This window comes from Puma concolor, chromosome E2, assembly GCF_028749965.1.
Source record: "Puma concolor isolate L17-30 chromosome E2, mPumCon1.1.hap2, whole genome shotgun sequence".
Taxonomy (NCBI): domain Eukaryota; kingdom Metazoa; phylum Chordata; class Mammalia; order Carnivora; family Felidae; genus Puma; species Puma concolor.
In genome coordinates, this window is record NC_141681.1 from 42,695,587 (window position 1) to 42,711,857 (window position 16,271).

Consider the following 16,271-nt stretch of genomic DNA (forward strand, 5'->3'; position numbering starts at 1 on the left):
CCAGGCGCCCCATCATTTTTAAATGGAGACATAATTCACGTACCATAAAATTCACCACTTTAACACCATTCTGTGGTTTTGAGCATATTCAGGGTTGTGGAACCACCGTGGGATTTCAGAACATGTCCTCGCCCTCCAGAAAGCAACCCTGTACCCATCAGTAGTTATTCCCCATTCCCTGACACCCAACCCCTGGCAACCGCTAGTCTACATTGTGTTTCTGTGGATTAGCCTGTTCTGGACGTTTCTTATCAAAGGAATCACAGGATCCATTCACTCTCCAGCCCTCTCTAATCAGAGTTCTGTTGCCATCTCTCCATGAAAAGTGTCCTTTTGTCCTGCTGCCAAATAATAATAGACACAGCTCCGCCTCCCTCCCTCTCCACCTCTTAACTGTATCCTACACAACCAACCGTTCTCTCCTTGATTCCAGAAACTTCTTTATCCTATCTCTCCGAATGCTCCCTCACAACTTCCTTTGCTCCCACTTCTCTTCTAACTGACCTCCAGATGCCTGCGGTGTCTCGTGGATTAGTCCTTGACCCTCAGACCCTCGTGGGCAATTCCATTTAGTCTCTGAACGGCTTTAAATATCATCTCTATGTTGGTGATTCTCAGATATTTCTAGGTCTGACTTTTCTCCCTTGCACTGAAGATTTGAACATCCAGCCGCCTACTTCACATCTACATTTGACATGTGAAACATTCAAGGTACATCTCTGTTTTCTCTCTTCTCTACCTCCCTCGCCCCTGGCCCCCGTTCCCCGTCACTACGAAAAAATGGCGCCTTTGTTCAAGCCCCAAACTGAGCGGTCATTTTCCTTTCCACGACGCTTTCTACACAGATCATCTACAAACCCCTGTCAGCTCTACCTGCAAAGATACATCTCAGGGGCACGCACCTCCCTCCACCTCTGTCGTCACCCACCCTAGTGTAAGGTGCTCACGTCGCTGGCCCGCACACGTGCTACAGCCAGCTTCCGCTGCAGCCACCCTCCAGGCAACCAGATGTCCTTCTCAAATACACATCACTCCCTTTCTTGAGAGGCTCACTGGCTTCCAAACTCCCACCACTGCCAGTGGGGCCCTGCCTCCCTCCCATCTCATTTCCTGCCACTCCCTCCCTTGTTACCACGTTCCAGCTGAGAGGCCTTCTTTCTGTTCCTCTAGCAGAAGCCTCTTCCTGCTACAGGGACTCTGCACCTGTCGATCCCCCTGCCCAGAATGCTCCTCTCGCGCCTCCTCAAATGGCTGGCTCATCCCTGTCACTCACGTCTCTGTGCAAGCCCTGCCTAGAGGAGCCTCTCCCCGCCTCCAATCGTTCTGTCGCGATACACAGTTCATTTTCTGTACCACACTTGTCAAAAACCACAACCACTTATTTGCTTATTTAGGGCCAGCATACTGGGGGCAGGGACCTCATCAGCCTGGTTTAGCTGGAGCTCCAACACCTAGGAAGGGCCTACACACAGGATGCCCTGCCAACACCTGAAGAACGAACCCTGTCATAGAGGGAAGAGCCAAAGGCCCATAATTAAATGTGACCAAGTGTGGAAGAGAATGTACACGGTTCCTCCTGCTGAGGGAGCACGAAGGCTGCACAGGCATCAAACACTTCCCAAGATCTCACGGGGAACAGCCAGCACTGCCTCTGAGGGGAGGGACTTCCACACATCGTCTCGTGCCCTTCTGTAGCATTTGAGTATTTTTTTTTTTTTTACCATAAGTACATATGACTTTTGTAACAAATAACTTAATCAGAAAAATAAGTGGTTCTTTTATGTACAGCATTTTTTAGTTTTCCAGTGATCTCTGGCCCAGGGTGTCTGGGGCAGGTGGTGGAGGGTCTGCTGGCACAGTGGGGCTGGACTCACACCAACCCCACTCTGCGCCGCTGTTTCCTGTCGGGGTGTGAGCACTCACCATGGACGAGGTAGAGTCCAGGAGGCTCACGACCTTCATCTCCACGTCGTCCTTGCCCTTGCCCTTCAACAGTTTCATGACCTCGCTCACCGTCAGCCACTTGCAATCCACGTCTCGAATGGACACAATATAATCCCCTTCCTTGGCTCCTGCCAGCTACACACAGCAGGATTTAAATGAAGGTCAGTGTTCTGTTCATTCCAACCCCTGGATCGGTTCCCAAGTGCATTAACAAAACAGGTATTTGCATAAGTCTGCTTCAAGACCGCATGCATGAATCCGTTGCTCTCTGGGCGAGTAAGACCCATGAGAGGCCTTTCACACGGTCCGTCTTTTTACAGAGAGGAACCCTAAATTCATTCATACACCCAGATATATTTGTTTCGGCAGCTTTCTTTCTGTTTGACCTGTTTGACTGCTTGCAAAGATACCAGTAAGTTTTGCTCCCCATCTACGGTGGCACACACTTACCGCAGCAGAGCAGTAAGGGTCCAGGAAGTGGACTTGAACTGGGGAGTTTCCTCTCAAGGTGAACCCCAAATCCCCTTCTTCTGCAGTGAAGTGAATGCTGCGAGGAGGTGTCCATTTCTTGTTCGCCGAAAACACCGACAGGGGGCCCTGCGGAACAGCATTCGTTAGGTGCAGGATCCGAAGGCTGAATCAAGCACTTGAAAGCTGAGGGGCTCCTGGCTGGCTCAGTTGGTTAAGCGTCCGACTCTCGATTTCCGCTCAGGCCATGATCTCACGGTTTGTGAGTTCGAGCCCCATGTCAGGCTCTGGGCTGAGCGCACGGAGCCTACTTGGGATTTTCTCTCTCCCTCTCTCTGTCCCTCCCCGTTTGCTCACACTCTCTCTCTTTCATTTAAAAAAATGGAAGCTACAGGAAATGTCACCTTGTTGTCCTTGCAGATGTCACCTGGCCTTGCTCAGAGACTAATGACAGCATCTGGGATAATACATGCTACAGCAGTCACATAGGAACATCCTACTGCCATTTTCTCTAAAAGATCCAATATATTTTAAAGAAAATGTTCTTTAAAATTTTTTTTTAGCATTTATTTATTTTTGAGACAGAAAGAGACACAGCATGAATGGGGGAGGGTCAGAGAGAGAAGGAGACACAGAATCTGAAACACGTTCCAGGCTGTGAGCTGTCAGCACAGAGCCTGACGCAGGGCTTGAACTCACGGACCACGAGATCATGACCTGAGCCAAAGTCGGATGCTTAACCAACTGAGCCACCCAGGCACCCCTAAAGAAAATGTTCTTTAAAAAGTCATCTTATGGGCACATGGGCAGCTGGTTAACTGTTTGACTTAGGCTCAGGTCATGATCTTGAGGCTTATGAGTTTGAGCCCTGCATCAGGCTCTGTGCCTGCTTCGGATTCTGTGTCTCCCTCTCTCTCTGTCCCTCCCCTGCTGGCACTCTGTCTCTGTCTCTGTCTCTCTCTCTCAAAAATAAACATTTAAAAAAAAATTTTTTTTTAAAGTCATCTTAACAAAAACTATATAAAGTCTCCAATTAAAAAAAGTATAGTTACCTAAAAATAGCCTTTTATATACTTGCAGCCTATATGAGCTGTTCCCTTGAGTCATCACGGAATAAGCATTCAACATACCAGCTTTTGGAAGAAGTCTGTTGCTGTCACCTTGGAGAACTGTGGCAATATAATTTCAACCTCTTGCTCAGTCTTAGCTGGAAAAGAACATTAGAAGTGAAAGCGTAAATGTTTCTATAATTGAAAGTTATCCTTGAAAACTCAGGTCTAAGTCTTCTCTCTGAAGGGAAGAGGGAGCAAACCTTTCTCCTAGTCACCTGGCCTTCCTCTTGGTCTAGACAAGTGGTACAGAAGAGGGACTGACTGTCTGTCAACCCCCTGGCCCAGTGTCAGCTGCACCTTCCATCCGGGCACCTACTGTGAGCCATACCTCACTCTGGGGCTGGGACAGACCAGTGACAATCAAGACACATCCCCTACCTTCGAGGAGTGTGTTTATATTCTAGCGGACTTCCTTTGGCACTCGGGAAACCCGACCGAGAAGTAGTCTACATTTCAGGGGTGGCTGTTATGGAAGGAAGGACCCAGCACAGAGTCCCGGGTGAGATGAGCTTCCTCCTTTCATCATTAATGTGGGATATGAGGATTTCAGGGGGACGTCGGTTTGCCCGGTTGCGTCCACTGATAGCTTAAATCTCCACCGTCATATTCATGGGACGCTCACGCCAACTCTTACCATGAGGCTAGGCAGTTCCTGACAAAGGATCCCAGAGCAGGCCAAGAATACATGAAGAGCAGTATACAAAGAAAACCTGGGGAAGAAGCCTGGCCCTGCCGAGACAGAACACACCCCTCTATTCACAAGATGGCCCTGTGGCTTCTTACAAAGTGCCTGACTCAGTGTCGGGCTCGGACGGGGTGCTCATCTACTCCCAGAGTGGCACCACCAGCCTTGGGCGGCCTCCCGAGGAGCCGCGCTCCCCCACTCCCTCCGTGGAGGTGATGTCTCTACTTCCTGGCCACGCAGTACACTGTGTGGACACGGGGGCCAAGGAGGGAGCCAGTGTCCATGAAGGAGAATCACAGGGCAGCATGCCTGCTTCCACCTGCCAGCCTGGTCACCCGGGGCAAAGACTTTGATTTCCCTAAGCCTTTACTGCCTCATCTTTAAGATGAGGGCAATACCAGTGCCTCTCTAAAGAGTTGGAGGAAGAGTTGAATGAGATTCCGTATATATAGGGTGCTCACTGTTGTGCCTGGCAGACCTCAAGTGCTCAGCAGGTACCAGCCAGCGTTACCACAGACAAGCCCGGGCTCCAGCTTGCGCAGGGCTCCGTCTCTCAGGAAGTGGTCCCCGGAAATTGGGGTGGAACTTTAACAGACTAGGGACACAGGTATAGGAAGTGGGGTGGAAGGAAGTATGGACAAAGGAGGTTCTCTCGATTGGGCCACCTCCCCCCAACTCCTCGAAAGACCCTGTCATCCCTTCACCGTCAAGTCACCTCTCAGAGGGGCCTCCCAACCCCCGCCTCCTGGGGCAGAACTGACAATAACCCCCTCTCCTCCCCCGCCCAAGGGCAGCAACGACTGTCCAAAACACCTCCATCCTCCTGAGCCTAGGATGGTAATGAATCCCTTGGAAATGCTCAGAAAGTGTTGGCGGTGTGTGATCTCACTTGAACTCAACAGAAGCAGAGAGAGAACAGTGGGTGACAGTGGGGGTGAGGTGGGGAGTGAGGTAATGTTGGTCCGAGTGAACAAACGTCCCGTCCCGCGAGATGAGGAGGTTTTAGAGATCTAACACACAGCGGGGGGACTAGAGCTAGCACTATACTGTATACTTGAAATTTGCTGGGAGGACAGATCTTCAGTGTTCTTACCACACACACCCACGCACACGATAAACTAGGTTTTGAAGCATTTTCACTGTCAAGGTAAAAATTTTCCCCATGTCCCCTGATTCCACTATATTTACTTCTCATTTCATAATAAGAGTGATTTGTTGTCCTACAAAAAGAATGACAGAAAATGTTGGCGTGGCTAAAGGATGTAGAGACCAGGAAAGAGCAAGCATAGGAAAGGGAATACGGGGGGCGCCTGGGTGGCGCAGTCGGTTAAGCGTCCGACTTCAGCCAGGTCACGATCTCGCGGTCCGTGAGTTCGAGCCCCGCGTCGGGCTCTGGGCTGATGGCTCAGAGCCTGGAGCCTGTTTCTGATTCTGTGTCTCCCTCTCTCTCTGACCCTCCCCCGTTCATGCTCTGTCTCTCTCTGTCCCAAAAATAAATAAACGTTGAAAAAAAAAAAAAAATTAAAAAAAAAAAGGAAAGGGAATACGGAAGCCTTTGGCTTTAAAACCATGGAGCCGGAGGTAGAAGACACAGCAAAGGGCACTCCCAGAAGGCAGAGGGCCTGTGGGGCGTGGGGTGTAGCAAAAACACCAAGACGAAGGTAGTTTCCGAGGTCTCCTGACCACAGGGGACGGCTGGAAACCCGGGGAGTTTGTGCGACTTTAAGGAAAGGCATCTGGATGAGGCAAAGCAGCGAGAGCAGACTCTCAAGAATGCCTGAGGGGTGGGTGGGATTGGGCAAGAACAGTCAGCCAAGGGGGTCGTGAAGGAGATGAAGACAAGCCAGGCAGCAGGGTGCCCGGACACCAAGGGGGCACGTTGAGGGGCAGAAAGGAGTCACATGCTACAACGACCATAAAGAAGGCTCCGCGCTGTGTGAGCAGCAGATAACTCCAGGGTGAGAGCAGTACCCAGTACACAGCAGGGTCTGCCCCAGCCTTCCAGGATGAACAGACACAGGCCATGCCCCCAGAGAAATGGGCTCCCGGGCCACTCACAGATAATGTCAGGGGCATCCATCAAGTTCAGCAGCTCATCGTCCTCTTGGTGCTGAGCGTACTTGAGCCGGGAGCGCTGGTGCGCTGCGGACAGCACCTCCTGGAGCACGTCAATGTGGCGTAGTTTCTTGCACAAGCTGGCCTCCCTCACAGACTCCTCGTGGTGGGCAATGGCTCTGCGCAGGTGGGACTTGCCTGCCAACAGAAAAGCACCCCCCGTGACATCAGCGTCCCAAAGTGCAGTGTGAATGTGTCAGGGAGAGCCAAAGTGCCCCAGGACCAGCCCAGAAAGGCGGACCTTCTCTTTTCTGAAGGATCTGCCTGGACGGCTCACTCAGGTCTATAAAACATCCATTGAGCAAATAGTTACCACGTGTTCTAGGCGGTAGAGATAAAGCAGCAGACAAAAACTAGCCTCTGTCGTCATGGAGTTTATGCGCTAGTGGTTGAAGAGAGATCACTAAGGAGCAAAGAAACAGGCAGAGGACCGTGTGGCAATGAGGTTATGGAGAAAAATGAAGCAGGGCAGGTAGCAGATACAGCAAAAGAAGACCGGGAACAAAGAGTTGCTCTTCTCTGATGGGTGATCTGGGAAGGCCTTTCTGAAGGTACCTTTTTTAGTTTTACTTTTGAATGTTTATTTATTTTTGAGAGACAGAAACAGAGTGTGAGTGGGGGAGGGGCAGAGAGAGAGGGAGACACAGAATCTGAAGCAGGCTCCAGGCTCTGAGCTGTCAGCACAGAGCCCGACGTGGGGCTCGAACCCACGAACCGTGAGATCATGACCTGAGCTGAAATCAGTCGCTTAACTGACTGAGCCACCCAGGCGCCCCGAAGGTGACTTCTGAGTAGAGCCCCGAAGGAGGCAAGGGAGCAGCCAGAGGAGATCACAGGAAAGCACTCCTGAAAGCAGGAACAGCAAGTGCAAAGGCCCTGGGGCAAGACTAAGCCTATTACGTGTTCAAGGGTAACAAGGAGCTTGAGGGTATGGCTGGAGGCAGAGGGCCAGAGCAAAAGGGAGGAACTATGAGGCCAGAGACAGCAGGGGTCAGACCACGTCCAGCCTTACCAGTGCAGGGTGAAGGCTTCTGCCCCTACTCTGGGTGAGATGGGAGCCCATTAGGGTATGAACAGAGGCCTCATGTGAACTGACTATGAAGGAGCAAAGGGAAAGCAGGGGGACCAGTTATGAGCCCTTTGGGTCTCTATTTCCTCAACTGTGAAGTGGACCATACCTACGTCACAGGGTTGTGTGAGGCTGAAGGGAGTCGATGTCTGTTAAGTAAGCACATCACACGTGTGGCTTGGACCAGGGTGGTAGCTAAGAAGTGGTCAGATCTGGGACGTGTTTTCTAGGGAGAGTCAACAGGATCTGCCAATCAAATGTGGGATGAGAAAGAAAACTGGAGGCAGAAGGTGAGCCCCAGGTTTCTGGCCTGTGCACTTAGAAGGCTGGAGTTGCCATCGAGGAGATGAGACGAGGGCAGGTCTGGGTAGGAGAGGAATTCAGCTTCACACGTGAAAAGAGATCTTCACTCTGAGACTTGGCAGGGACCAAACTAGGACGATTCATCACCAGTTCTTAGGTGTGACAGAAGAAAGTTAACAGACACGTCCTTCTACATTTGGATGACCCAGGGCCAGCCCTGGACCTCTAGGGCTCTGGAAGATGGTCAAAGCTCTGGCCCGGGCCCTCACAGAACCTGCGAGAACACGGTTCCAGAAGCCTGTTGAGTCTTCAGAATGTGCCTCATGATAACTGATCCACAGCGGCCATGACGACTCAGGATGCCCTGCTCTCTGAGCCCTCCCCCGGGGACCTGTCTGGGGCCCTGTGAGCAGGACAGGCGACACGTACCCAGCAGTCGGCGCTGGTGACCGTTCTTCAGTGTGGCCAAGGGCGTCAGTCCCTCTGGCATGTGGTCATAGAGCTGGGACAGGCACTTCTCCTGATGGTCCTCATCTGCGCCAGGCTTCACTGCAATGGAAGCCACAGGGTAAATCCCTTCTTGACACAGACGCGGCCACAGACTCTGGAGACGGTGCCAAAGACCCCTTAGGGAGATCTCTCTCAACCACGTCTCCAGTCTTCCTTCTCCAGTTTTACAAGGCCCTTGGGACGATAGGTCTTTCTGCCCCTGGACACACCCTTGGCTACTTTGCGTACCCGGGGCCAGGCACACTCTGGGGGCTCATGGTTTGGCTCTGGGCCCCCAACTCCTCCAACTCCCCTACCTCACAGAACCTTCTAGCGTAGCCCTGCCTCAGACCTCTGGTGGCCTCCACGCCTGCACCCTCCCTGGCACGTGTCCCCTCTCTAGCCTCACCACCTCAACACTTCCGGCCTCCCTTCCACAGCTCAGCTAGTGTTCTTGCTCTGGCTGTCCTTTTCCTCCTGGCTCAGCCGCAAAAGTCTTCCTCAGAGTTCAAAGGGCAACTCAAACGTCACCACCTCTGAGAAGACTTCCGTGACCTCACCAAGGAGTCCAACTGCTGCCTCATTTGTGTTTCTACCACAATTACCAAAGTGTTGTTCTTTCTATTGGTTTACGTGACTTATCCCGTCTAATAGACTCTATATTAACACTGGCAGTAGCAGCTACCAATTCCCGAGCGTCCACTAGATATGAGGGACTATTTAGCTTTGCACACAGGCACCTGGTTTTCACAAGTGCCCTATGAGATAGGTTTTTTCATATCCCCATTTTATAGGTGAGAAAACTGAGGCACAGAAAATTAAGGAAATTAACTAAGACCACACAGCTAGTAAATGGTAGGTTGTGATAGGAACCCAGGCAGTGTGGCTCCAGAGGTGGTCCTTTTCATTACTTTGGAGGGCTACTTTGATTGGAAGTAATGACAACAGAAGTCCCATCTGACCTCAGATCAGAGCCAAGACTAGGGTGAGGAGAGCAAGACACCTTGCTTGGGCTAAAAATGTAAGAGGGCATCCAAAACTCATCAATCAGAACACATGATAGTTTAATGCAATTTTTTAAATATCAAAATTAATGCTAAAAAATGCATGATGAAGAAACATCAAAATTCCTCTTTGCCCCAGTTTCCAGTGTAGCTCAGCACAGCATTGTTATTGATCTGTAGTCTCTATTTAAAATATGGATCACCATTGGGGCACCTAGGTGGCTCAGTCAGTTAAGTGTCTGACTTCAGCTCAGGTCATGATCTTACGGTCTGTGAGTTCGAGCCCCACTTCAGGCTCAGTGCTGACGGCTCAGAGCCTGGAGCCCTGCTTCAGATTCTGTGTCTCCCTCTCTCTCTCTCTGTCCCTCCCCCACTCAAACTCTGTGTCTCTCTCTCAAAAATAAACATTAAAAAAAAATAAAGAAAATTTGGATCACCACGGGTTATATGTTTTTTGCATTAGTTTTGATTCATTTAAATGTTTATTTATGTTGCGGGAGAGAGAGAGAGAATCCCCCTTGTGAGCAGGGGAGGGGCAGAGAGAGAGGGAGAGGATCCCAAGCAGGCTCCCTGCTGTCAGCGCAGAGCCCGACATGGGGCTCGATCTCACAAACCGTGAGATCACGATCTGAGCCAAAATCAAGAGTCCGACACTTAACCAACTGAGCCACTCAGGTGCTCTGGTTTTGATTCATTCAAAATATCACATCCAGGGCGGCAGCTGCAGCAGCGAAATCGCGGAGACCATGGTGGACACTGGGCAGCTGATCACCAAGCCCCAGAACCTGAATGATGCCTACAGGCCGCCCAGCAACTTCTCGAGATCGATGTGAGCAACCCGCAGACAGTGGGGGTCGGCCAGGGCCGCTTCACCACCTACGAAACCAGGGTCAAGACAAATCTGCCTATTTTCAAGCTGAAGGAATCTACTATTAGAAGATACAGTGACTTTGAGTGGCTGCAAAGTGAATTAGAAAGAGAGAGCAAGGTTGTAGTTCCCCTGCTGCCTGGAAAAGCATTTTTGCGTCAGCTTCCTTTCAGAGGAGATGATGGAATATTTGATGATAATTTTATTGAAGAAAGGAAGCGGGGGCTGGGGCAGTTTATAAACAAGCTCGCTGGTCATCCTCTGGCACAGAATGAACGTTGTCTTCACATGTTTTTACAGGACGAAATTATAGATAAAGGCTATACTCCATCTAAAACAAGACATGCCCGAAATTTGGTGAGAAGGGGCAACAAAACACAAACAAAACAACTTTCCGTGACTATTAATGATTCGTGTGCACCAGCGAAGAAGTTCTATCTAACTTTTAGCACACTGCACGGAAACGGGCATAACATGCCTTCAGTATACTAACATGCATATGCTCAGTTTTGTTTTGTTTGGTTTTGGCAGTTGACAAGAAGTTAATTTGCTTTAGTGAAAACCCCTTGTTCCAGCCTTTCTGGCTCTTTCTTGCTGTTTTCATGTGGTACACACTATAACCCCACAAACCTGTTACCCCAGCATAATCTGCAGAATCCTAACTAAAGTTGCTGACTTCGTCTTATCTGCGCAGTTTTTGTGTCCTGTTTGCTTCTTGAATCTGCTTAACTAGAATATTTCTCTTACCCCTTTTTAATATGTGGTGTCACTTGTCCTAATTTATGGTTAGAAGCACTACCCCATTGGTTTCCAGTCCCCTATGTGTGAGATCCACACTTGTGTGCGGAAAGTATCTCCCTTCAGGCTTGTAATACCCTTCACATGGAAGATCAGTGAGGGAAATCTTTATATTCTGTACAAAAACAAAATCCAATTTATAGACTAAAATCATTTGTCTAAAAATTTAAGTTGTTTTCAAGTAAAAATAAAAATGCATTTCTGATATGCACTGAAAAATAAAATAAAATAAAATAAAATATCACATCCAAAGGTCATCTTGAATACTGAGCTTGGGGGCATCCCCTTGGATGCGGTGCCCAGGGGAGTGTTTCACTGATGTTAACCCTGGGCTTCCCTCCGGGGGAAAAGTCCTCTCCTAGGAGCTGTCTGCTCCATCTCAGGCAGAACCGCACGACCCCTCTTCCTCCACAACGGGAACGTACAGCCTCTAATCCCACACGGGCCCCCAGGCTGTGAGCGGCTCCAGAGAGGCAGGCAGCTCTCGCTCAGCTCACAATGTCCCAGAAGCACAACCCAGACCAAAGCCCAGAGCCCCCAAGCCTTACACTGGTGATCAATGAGAAGTGTGGCTACAAAGTAGTGGGCCAGGGCTCCGTAGTGGTGGGCCTTCACACAGGCCAGGCTGGCCCAGGAGTAGGGGATGTTCTCCTTCACCGGTGCCTGGCTCATGGCCGCATGCAGCTGCCGATAGACTTCCCCGACCTGAAACAGAAGGAACGCTGGGAACGGGGAGCCTGGCACAGGGGTGCTCACACACCCAGGGTGCAGAAAAAGAGCCCTTTCTTCTATGGAGCGGCCCTGCTGGAGGCCGCTCCAGAATCTGGGAGCAGCTCCAAGGGTGCCTCGTTCTTTCGGTGTCATAGTTAACAGGGAGATCAGGCAACTGTCATTATGCTGGTTTTTAGGCTAAGCTGCAGATGGAATCAGTGATCCGTATCTAAAACGCCACACTTGCCAAGAAAATGCAAGCTAGCGCTCTGGCCAGGGCGGGCACGCTGCCCAGGTCACGGGCAAGCTGCCGCGGGCTTGTTCCCCCGCTGCTTCCAGGGGGCCCACACCAGCACATCCTGCCCACCCCCAGAAGTGGGGTCAGGCACGGGAACCAGGACGCCTTACCTTGGCAGCCTCCTGAGCCACCTTCACCAGCATGAAGAACTCGTTCCGGATCCCAGGAAGGCAGATTTTCTCAAACACATTTTCCTGGGCTTGTGCAAGCATCATTTTGACCAGCACACTGAGCATGGCAGGACTCATGTCATAACTCGGAGTATGAGTGAACGTCTCTTTCAGATGATTTAAAACCCCTGTGAATTGGAAATTTTTTTTCACATTAGTTGGGGATACTACTCTCCCTGGTATTTGGGAGCATCTTAAAAAATCTGATTCTCAGGGCGCCTGGGTGGCTCAGTCAGTTAAGTGTCCGACTTCGGCTCAGGTCATGATCTCATGGCTTGTGAGTTCGAGCCCCGCGTTGGGCTCTGGGCTGACAGCTCAGAGCCTGGAGCCTGTGTCGGATTCTGTGTCTCCCTCTCTCTGCCCCTCCCCTGTTCACACTCTGTCTCTGTCTCTCTCAAAAATGAAAATAAAACATTAAAAAAAAAACCATCTGAGTCTCAATCATGGTAAGATCCAGCAATTCTACTCCTAGGTACATACCCTGAAGAAGTGAGAGCAGGAATGGAAACCGATACTTAGACACCCACATTCATGGAAGCATTAGTCATAACAGCCAAAAGGTAGAAACTAACCCAAATGTCCATCGACATACGGTCAAACAAAATGTGGTGTATACCTACGATGGAATAGTTTTCAGCCTTAAAAAGGAAGGAAATTCCGACACATGCTAAAACATGGACGAAGACGTTACGCTACGTGAAATAAACCCGTCACAAGGACAAACACTGTATGATTCCGTGAGATGAGGTATCTGGAAGAGTCAAATTCAGAGACAGAGAGTAGCATGCTGGTCGCCAGGGGCTGGGGGCAGAAGGGAATAGACAGTTAGTATTTAATGGGGACAGAGTTTCAGTTTGGGCAGATGACAAAGTCCTGGCGACAGACCGCTGCACAACAGTGTGAATGTACTTAATGCCAATGAACTGAACACTTAAAATTGGCTGCCAACGGTCATTTTTCTCTTGTATGTTTGACCACGATTTAAAAAATCGGATCCTTTTCCAAAACATTTACCTCTGCATCAAGCAAGGAAACCAGCCTTCTCCCTGTTTGTTCCTGTCTCACCTGGGACAATTGTGAGAAATTCCATACATGACCAGGCATTTAATGGAGGTGAAAGCAGAAAGCAGGCAGGATGACGGGAGGGCTCTCGGACGGACACGCTCACACGGAACACGTGGGTCATTACAAAACTCAGGGCTTTTCCCCAGGACCTCAGGAAAGATCGACTCCCCCACTCCAATGGGAATGTTCCCGCTGTAGCCCTTAGCTGACTTTTTTATAGGTTGGAAAATTAACTGTCACAGCCTTCACTGACAATCAACCCCGGGCTGAAATAAAATCCCTGACATGAATCCCATCTGACTGGTTCCTCTGGTTTTGTTGCAAAGCATAAGCAGCCCTGTGGACGATGGTGATGGCTGCAGGCTATTTGCTCCTTTCTGGGTCTGCTCCCACTCTGTTCTTGTGCTTAATGTCGTCTATACTGCTGTAATCTTAGAGATGGGTCACCAAGCACACCTGCTTTAGGTTCCTCAGAAAGAAAATGAGCCCAGAAAAGGACTGACAGTGAAAGAAATCCGCTCCCACACGGAATCTTAGCGCGTCGTTTTATCCCAAGGGATCTGTCATTTTAACAGAAGCAGTTTCACGATCAGCCAAAATGGCAAAGGCTTGCAGAGTGAGATACCCGGAAAGTTCTCCGCTGGGAGTAATGCCCCAAAGCAGTGATAAGCGCCAGCTTGGAATGAACCCTGACATGAAGCCAGTGGAGGGGGTCGTGCTGTGGTCTGTGCCGTGTCGCCGTCCCACCCACCATTTCTCAGGGCAAGTCTGCCAGACACAGGCCGTGCTGGAGAAGAGCAATGCGGGGCCCTCAGACACCCAGGAGCCAGGCCCACCCGCTGCGCCCAGCCTGGTGACCCCCACCCCGCTACAGGCTGGCGTTAAGTGTCGCTTGACAGAGGGCTGAGAGGAGCAATCTCAGGGAGGCAAGCTTTGCAGAATGGGCACACGATAAAGGCACGGACAGTAAAATGCCGTGATGAACCACGCCTGATAAAAGAAAACCGAAAAGAGCCTACACTTGCACTATTTTGAGAGAACGTATTCCCTTCTTCAATAAATACAGTGTTCAAAAGAACAACTCATTCACTGCCATCCTCGGGGCCAGCTGTTTGGAAAAGATTAATTGTTAACCACGGGACTCGTTCGCTGTGTGCATGAGCCAAACCCAGACTGAGGCGGCAGGGTTTGAGCCATTAAGCAGTTCCCTCGCTGGGAAGATAACACCAGCGCGAGAAACCCGCCTGGCCCTTGCAGGCCTGTGAGGCTCTGCGTGGGCCCGGGTTAGACCCACTGACCCTCTTCCGCTGCAGTGGCCAGTGCCAGCTGGTGGGGCCAGGACTGTATCCCAGTAGCCCTTGCGGAGACACACCTGCTGCTCTCTGAAAGGCGTCCACCGCACTCTCCAGCCCAGCCTGCGTCTGTCGATCGCACCGGGTCCCGATCTGTGTGTGGAGGGCTCCGATGTTAAACAGAATGCTGGCTTTCTCCAGTAGCAGGTTCTGCTGGCTAACTGGCACTCCGGTGAGGGAGTCATACCTGTTTAAAAGAAACGGTTTTGAGAATACGGATCATTTGGCTAGTGAATGCTGTTCTGGATGAAAACGGACAAAGTGTATTTCTTGAATGAAACTCAAAAACACACATGCAATGAAGCACTCGTTTCCAAGCAAGACAACGGGTCTGATCTCACACAAGATCAGGTGCCCACAATCTCACACAAGAAAAAGGCTTCTCCACCAAGATGTCCTCGCATAAGTGAATGGATAAATAAACTGTGGCACAACAATACAGTGGGATATCACTGAGCAATAAAAAGAAATGAGTTATCGAGCCGTGAGAAGGCATGCAGGAAACTTGAATGCGTATTTCTAAGTGAAAGGAAGCCAATCTGAAAAAGGGTTACATACTGTACGAGTCCAACTATCTGACAATCTGGAAAAGGCAAACAATGGAGACAGAAAGAATCAGCAGGGTTGTGGGGGAAGGGGAGGGATAAAAGATGGAACAGAGAATTGTAAGGGGGTGAAACTACTCTGCATCATAGTACAACGTGGATACGTGTCCTTATACATGTATCAAAACCCATGAAATGCCTCCCACCAAGAGTGAGCCCCAATGTAAACTACGGACTTTGGGTGGTAATGGGAGAGCCCGGGCATGTGTTGGGGGGCAGAGGGTATACGGGAAATTCTCTTTTTAAAAAAAAAAATTAACATTTATTTATTTTTGAGAGACAGAGGGAGACAGAGAATGAGCAGGGGAGGGGCAGAGAGAGAAGGAGACACAGAATCTGAAGCAGGCTCCAGGCTCTGAGCTGTCAGCACAGAGCCCGGCACGGGGCTCAAACTCACAAACTGCGAGATCATGACCTGAGCCAAAGTCGGACGCTTAACGGACTGAGCCACCCAGGCTCCCCGAAATCTCTCACTTTTGCTGTGAACGTAAAACCATTCTAAAAAATAAGGTGTATTAAAAAAATACAGGTCTTCTCCTAAATGTAACACAGCCGTTACTGACCCCTCATAATTCTTCCTCAAGTCTAAAAGACTGGGGATTTGTTTTAAAGTTCACATGTCAACCAGGAGATAGATGTGGAGCTTCCTCCTAATTCAACACGGAGGAGAAACACTTTCAGCCTTCTCGCTGTGAGTAGGCAGCTAGGGCATCTTTAGCAAAAGTCATCCGCCTGATCATTCAAAAGGACAGCATCACTAATCACCAGCTGTGGTGAAATGCGGCTCTGAACATGTCCCGTAGCTCTTGGCATTTCCTCCCCTTTCGCCCATGCTAAGTACGCTCAGTGAAGAGGTACAGCATCTCCAAAGTAGTTAAACGACACTACCCTTCGAAAATACCAACTCTCGAGAAGAATCAAATGTTCTGCTCAGGGTTTTAAGAGCCGATCTATTTCTGTTTGCTGCCTTTGTCGTTGGGACAAAACCTGATCCCCACCCCCTGCCCCATCTGGAACAAGAATCTTGCTTCTTGTTAGTTCCACCTCAGAGCCCCGGTGTTCCCCCAACAATAAAATGAGCATGAAAAAATGCCTCTTCTGCTCGGCTCACTTGTTCTGAGAAGCAAGAAGCCACGGTCTGTTGGAGCCTCCTCCCCTTGGGTCCCCTTCATAAATAAACACCGGTTTATCTACACGTCTCCAGGCTCTCCTGTA

General features: G+C 50.0%; 1 protein-coding gene and 1 pseudogene across 2 annotated transcripts in view; one reads left to right on the top strand and one right to left on the bottom strand.

Annotated features, from left to right (window-relative positions):
- RHPN2 (rhophilin Rho GTPase binding protein 2) overlaps positions 1–16,271 on the bottom strand; it is a 60,572-nt gene that overhangs the window by 4,429 nt on the left and 39,872 nt on the right. Inside the window, exons 7-14 of the mRNA XM_025914603.2 lie at positions 14,472–14,638; positions 11,975–12,162; positions 11,404–11,560; positions 8,126–8,245; positions 6,268–6,462; positions 3,543–3,619; positions 2,395–2,541; positions 1,924–2,079 (exon numbers count right to left, since the gene is read on the bottom strand). Coding sequence (XP_025770388.1) covers positions 1,924–2,079; positions 2,395–2,541; positions 3,543–3,619; positions 6,268–6,462; positions 8,126–8,245; positions 11,404–11,560; positions 11,975–12,162; positions 14,472–14,638 — 1,207 coding nt within the window. The remainder of the gene's footprint in view (positions 1–1,923; positions 2,080–2,394; positions 2,542–3,542; positions 3,620–6,267; positions 6,463–8,125; positions 8,246–11,403; positions 11,561–11,974; positions 12,163–14,471; positions 14,639–16,271) is intronic.
- Positions 8,168–10,732, top strand: LOC112851070 (sorting nexin-3-like; annotated as a pseudogene). Its single transcript, XR_015244834.1, has 2 exons — positions 8,168–8,264; positions 9,903–10,732. The product of XR_015244834.1 is annotated as a sorting nexin-3-like (transcript).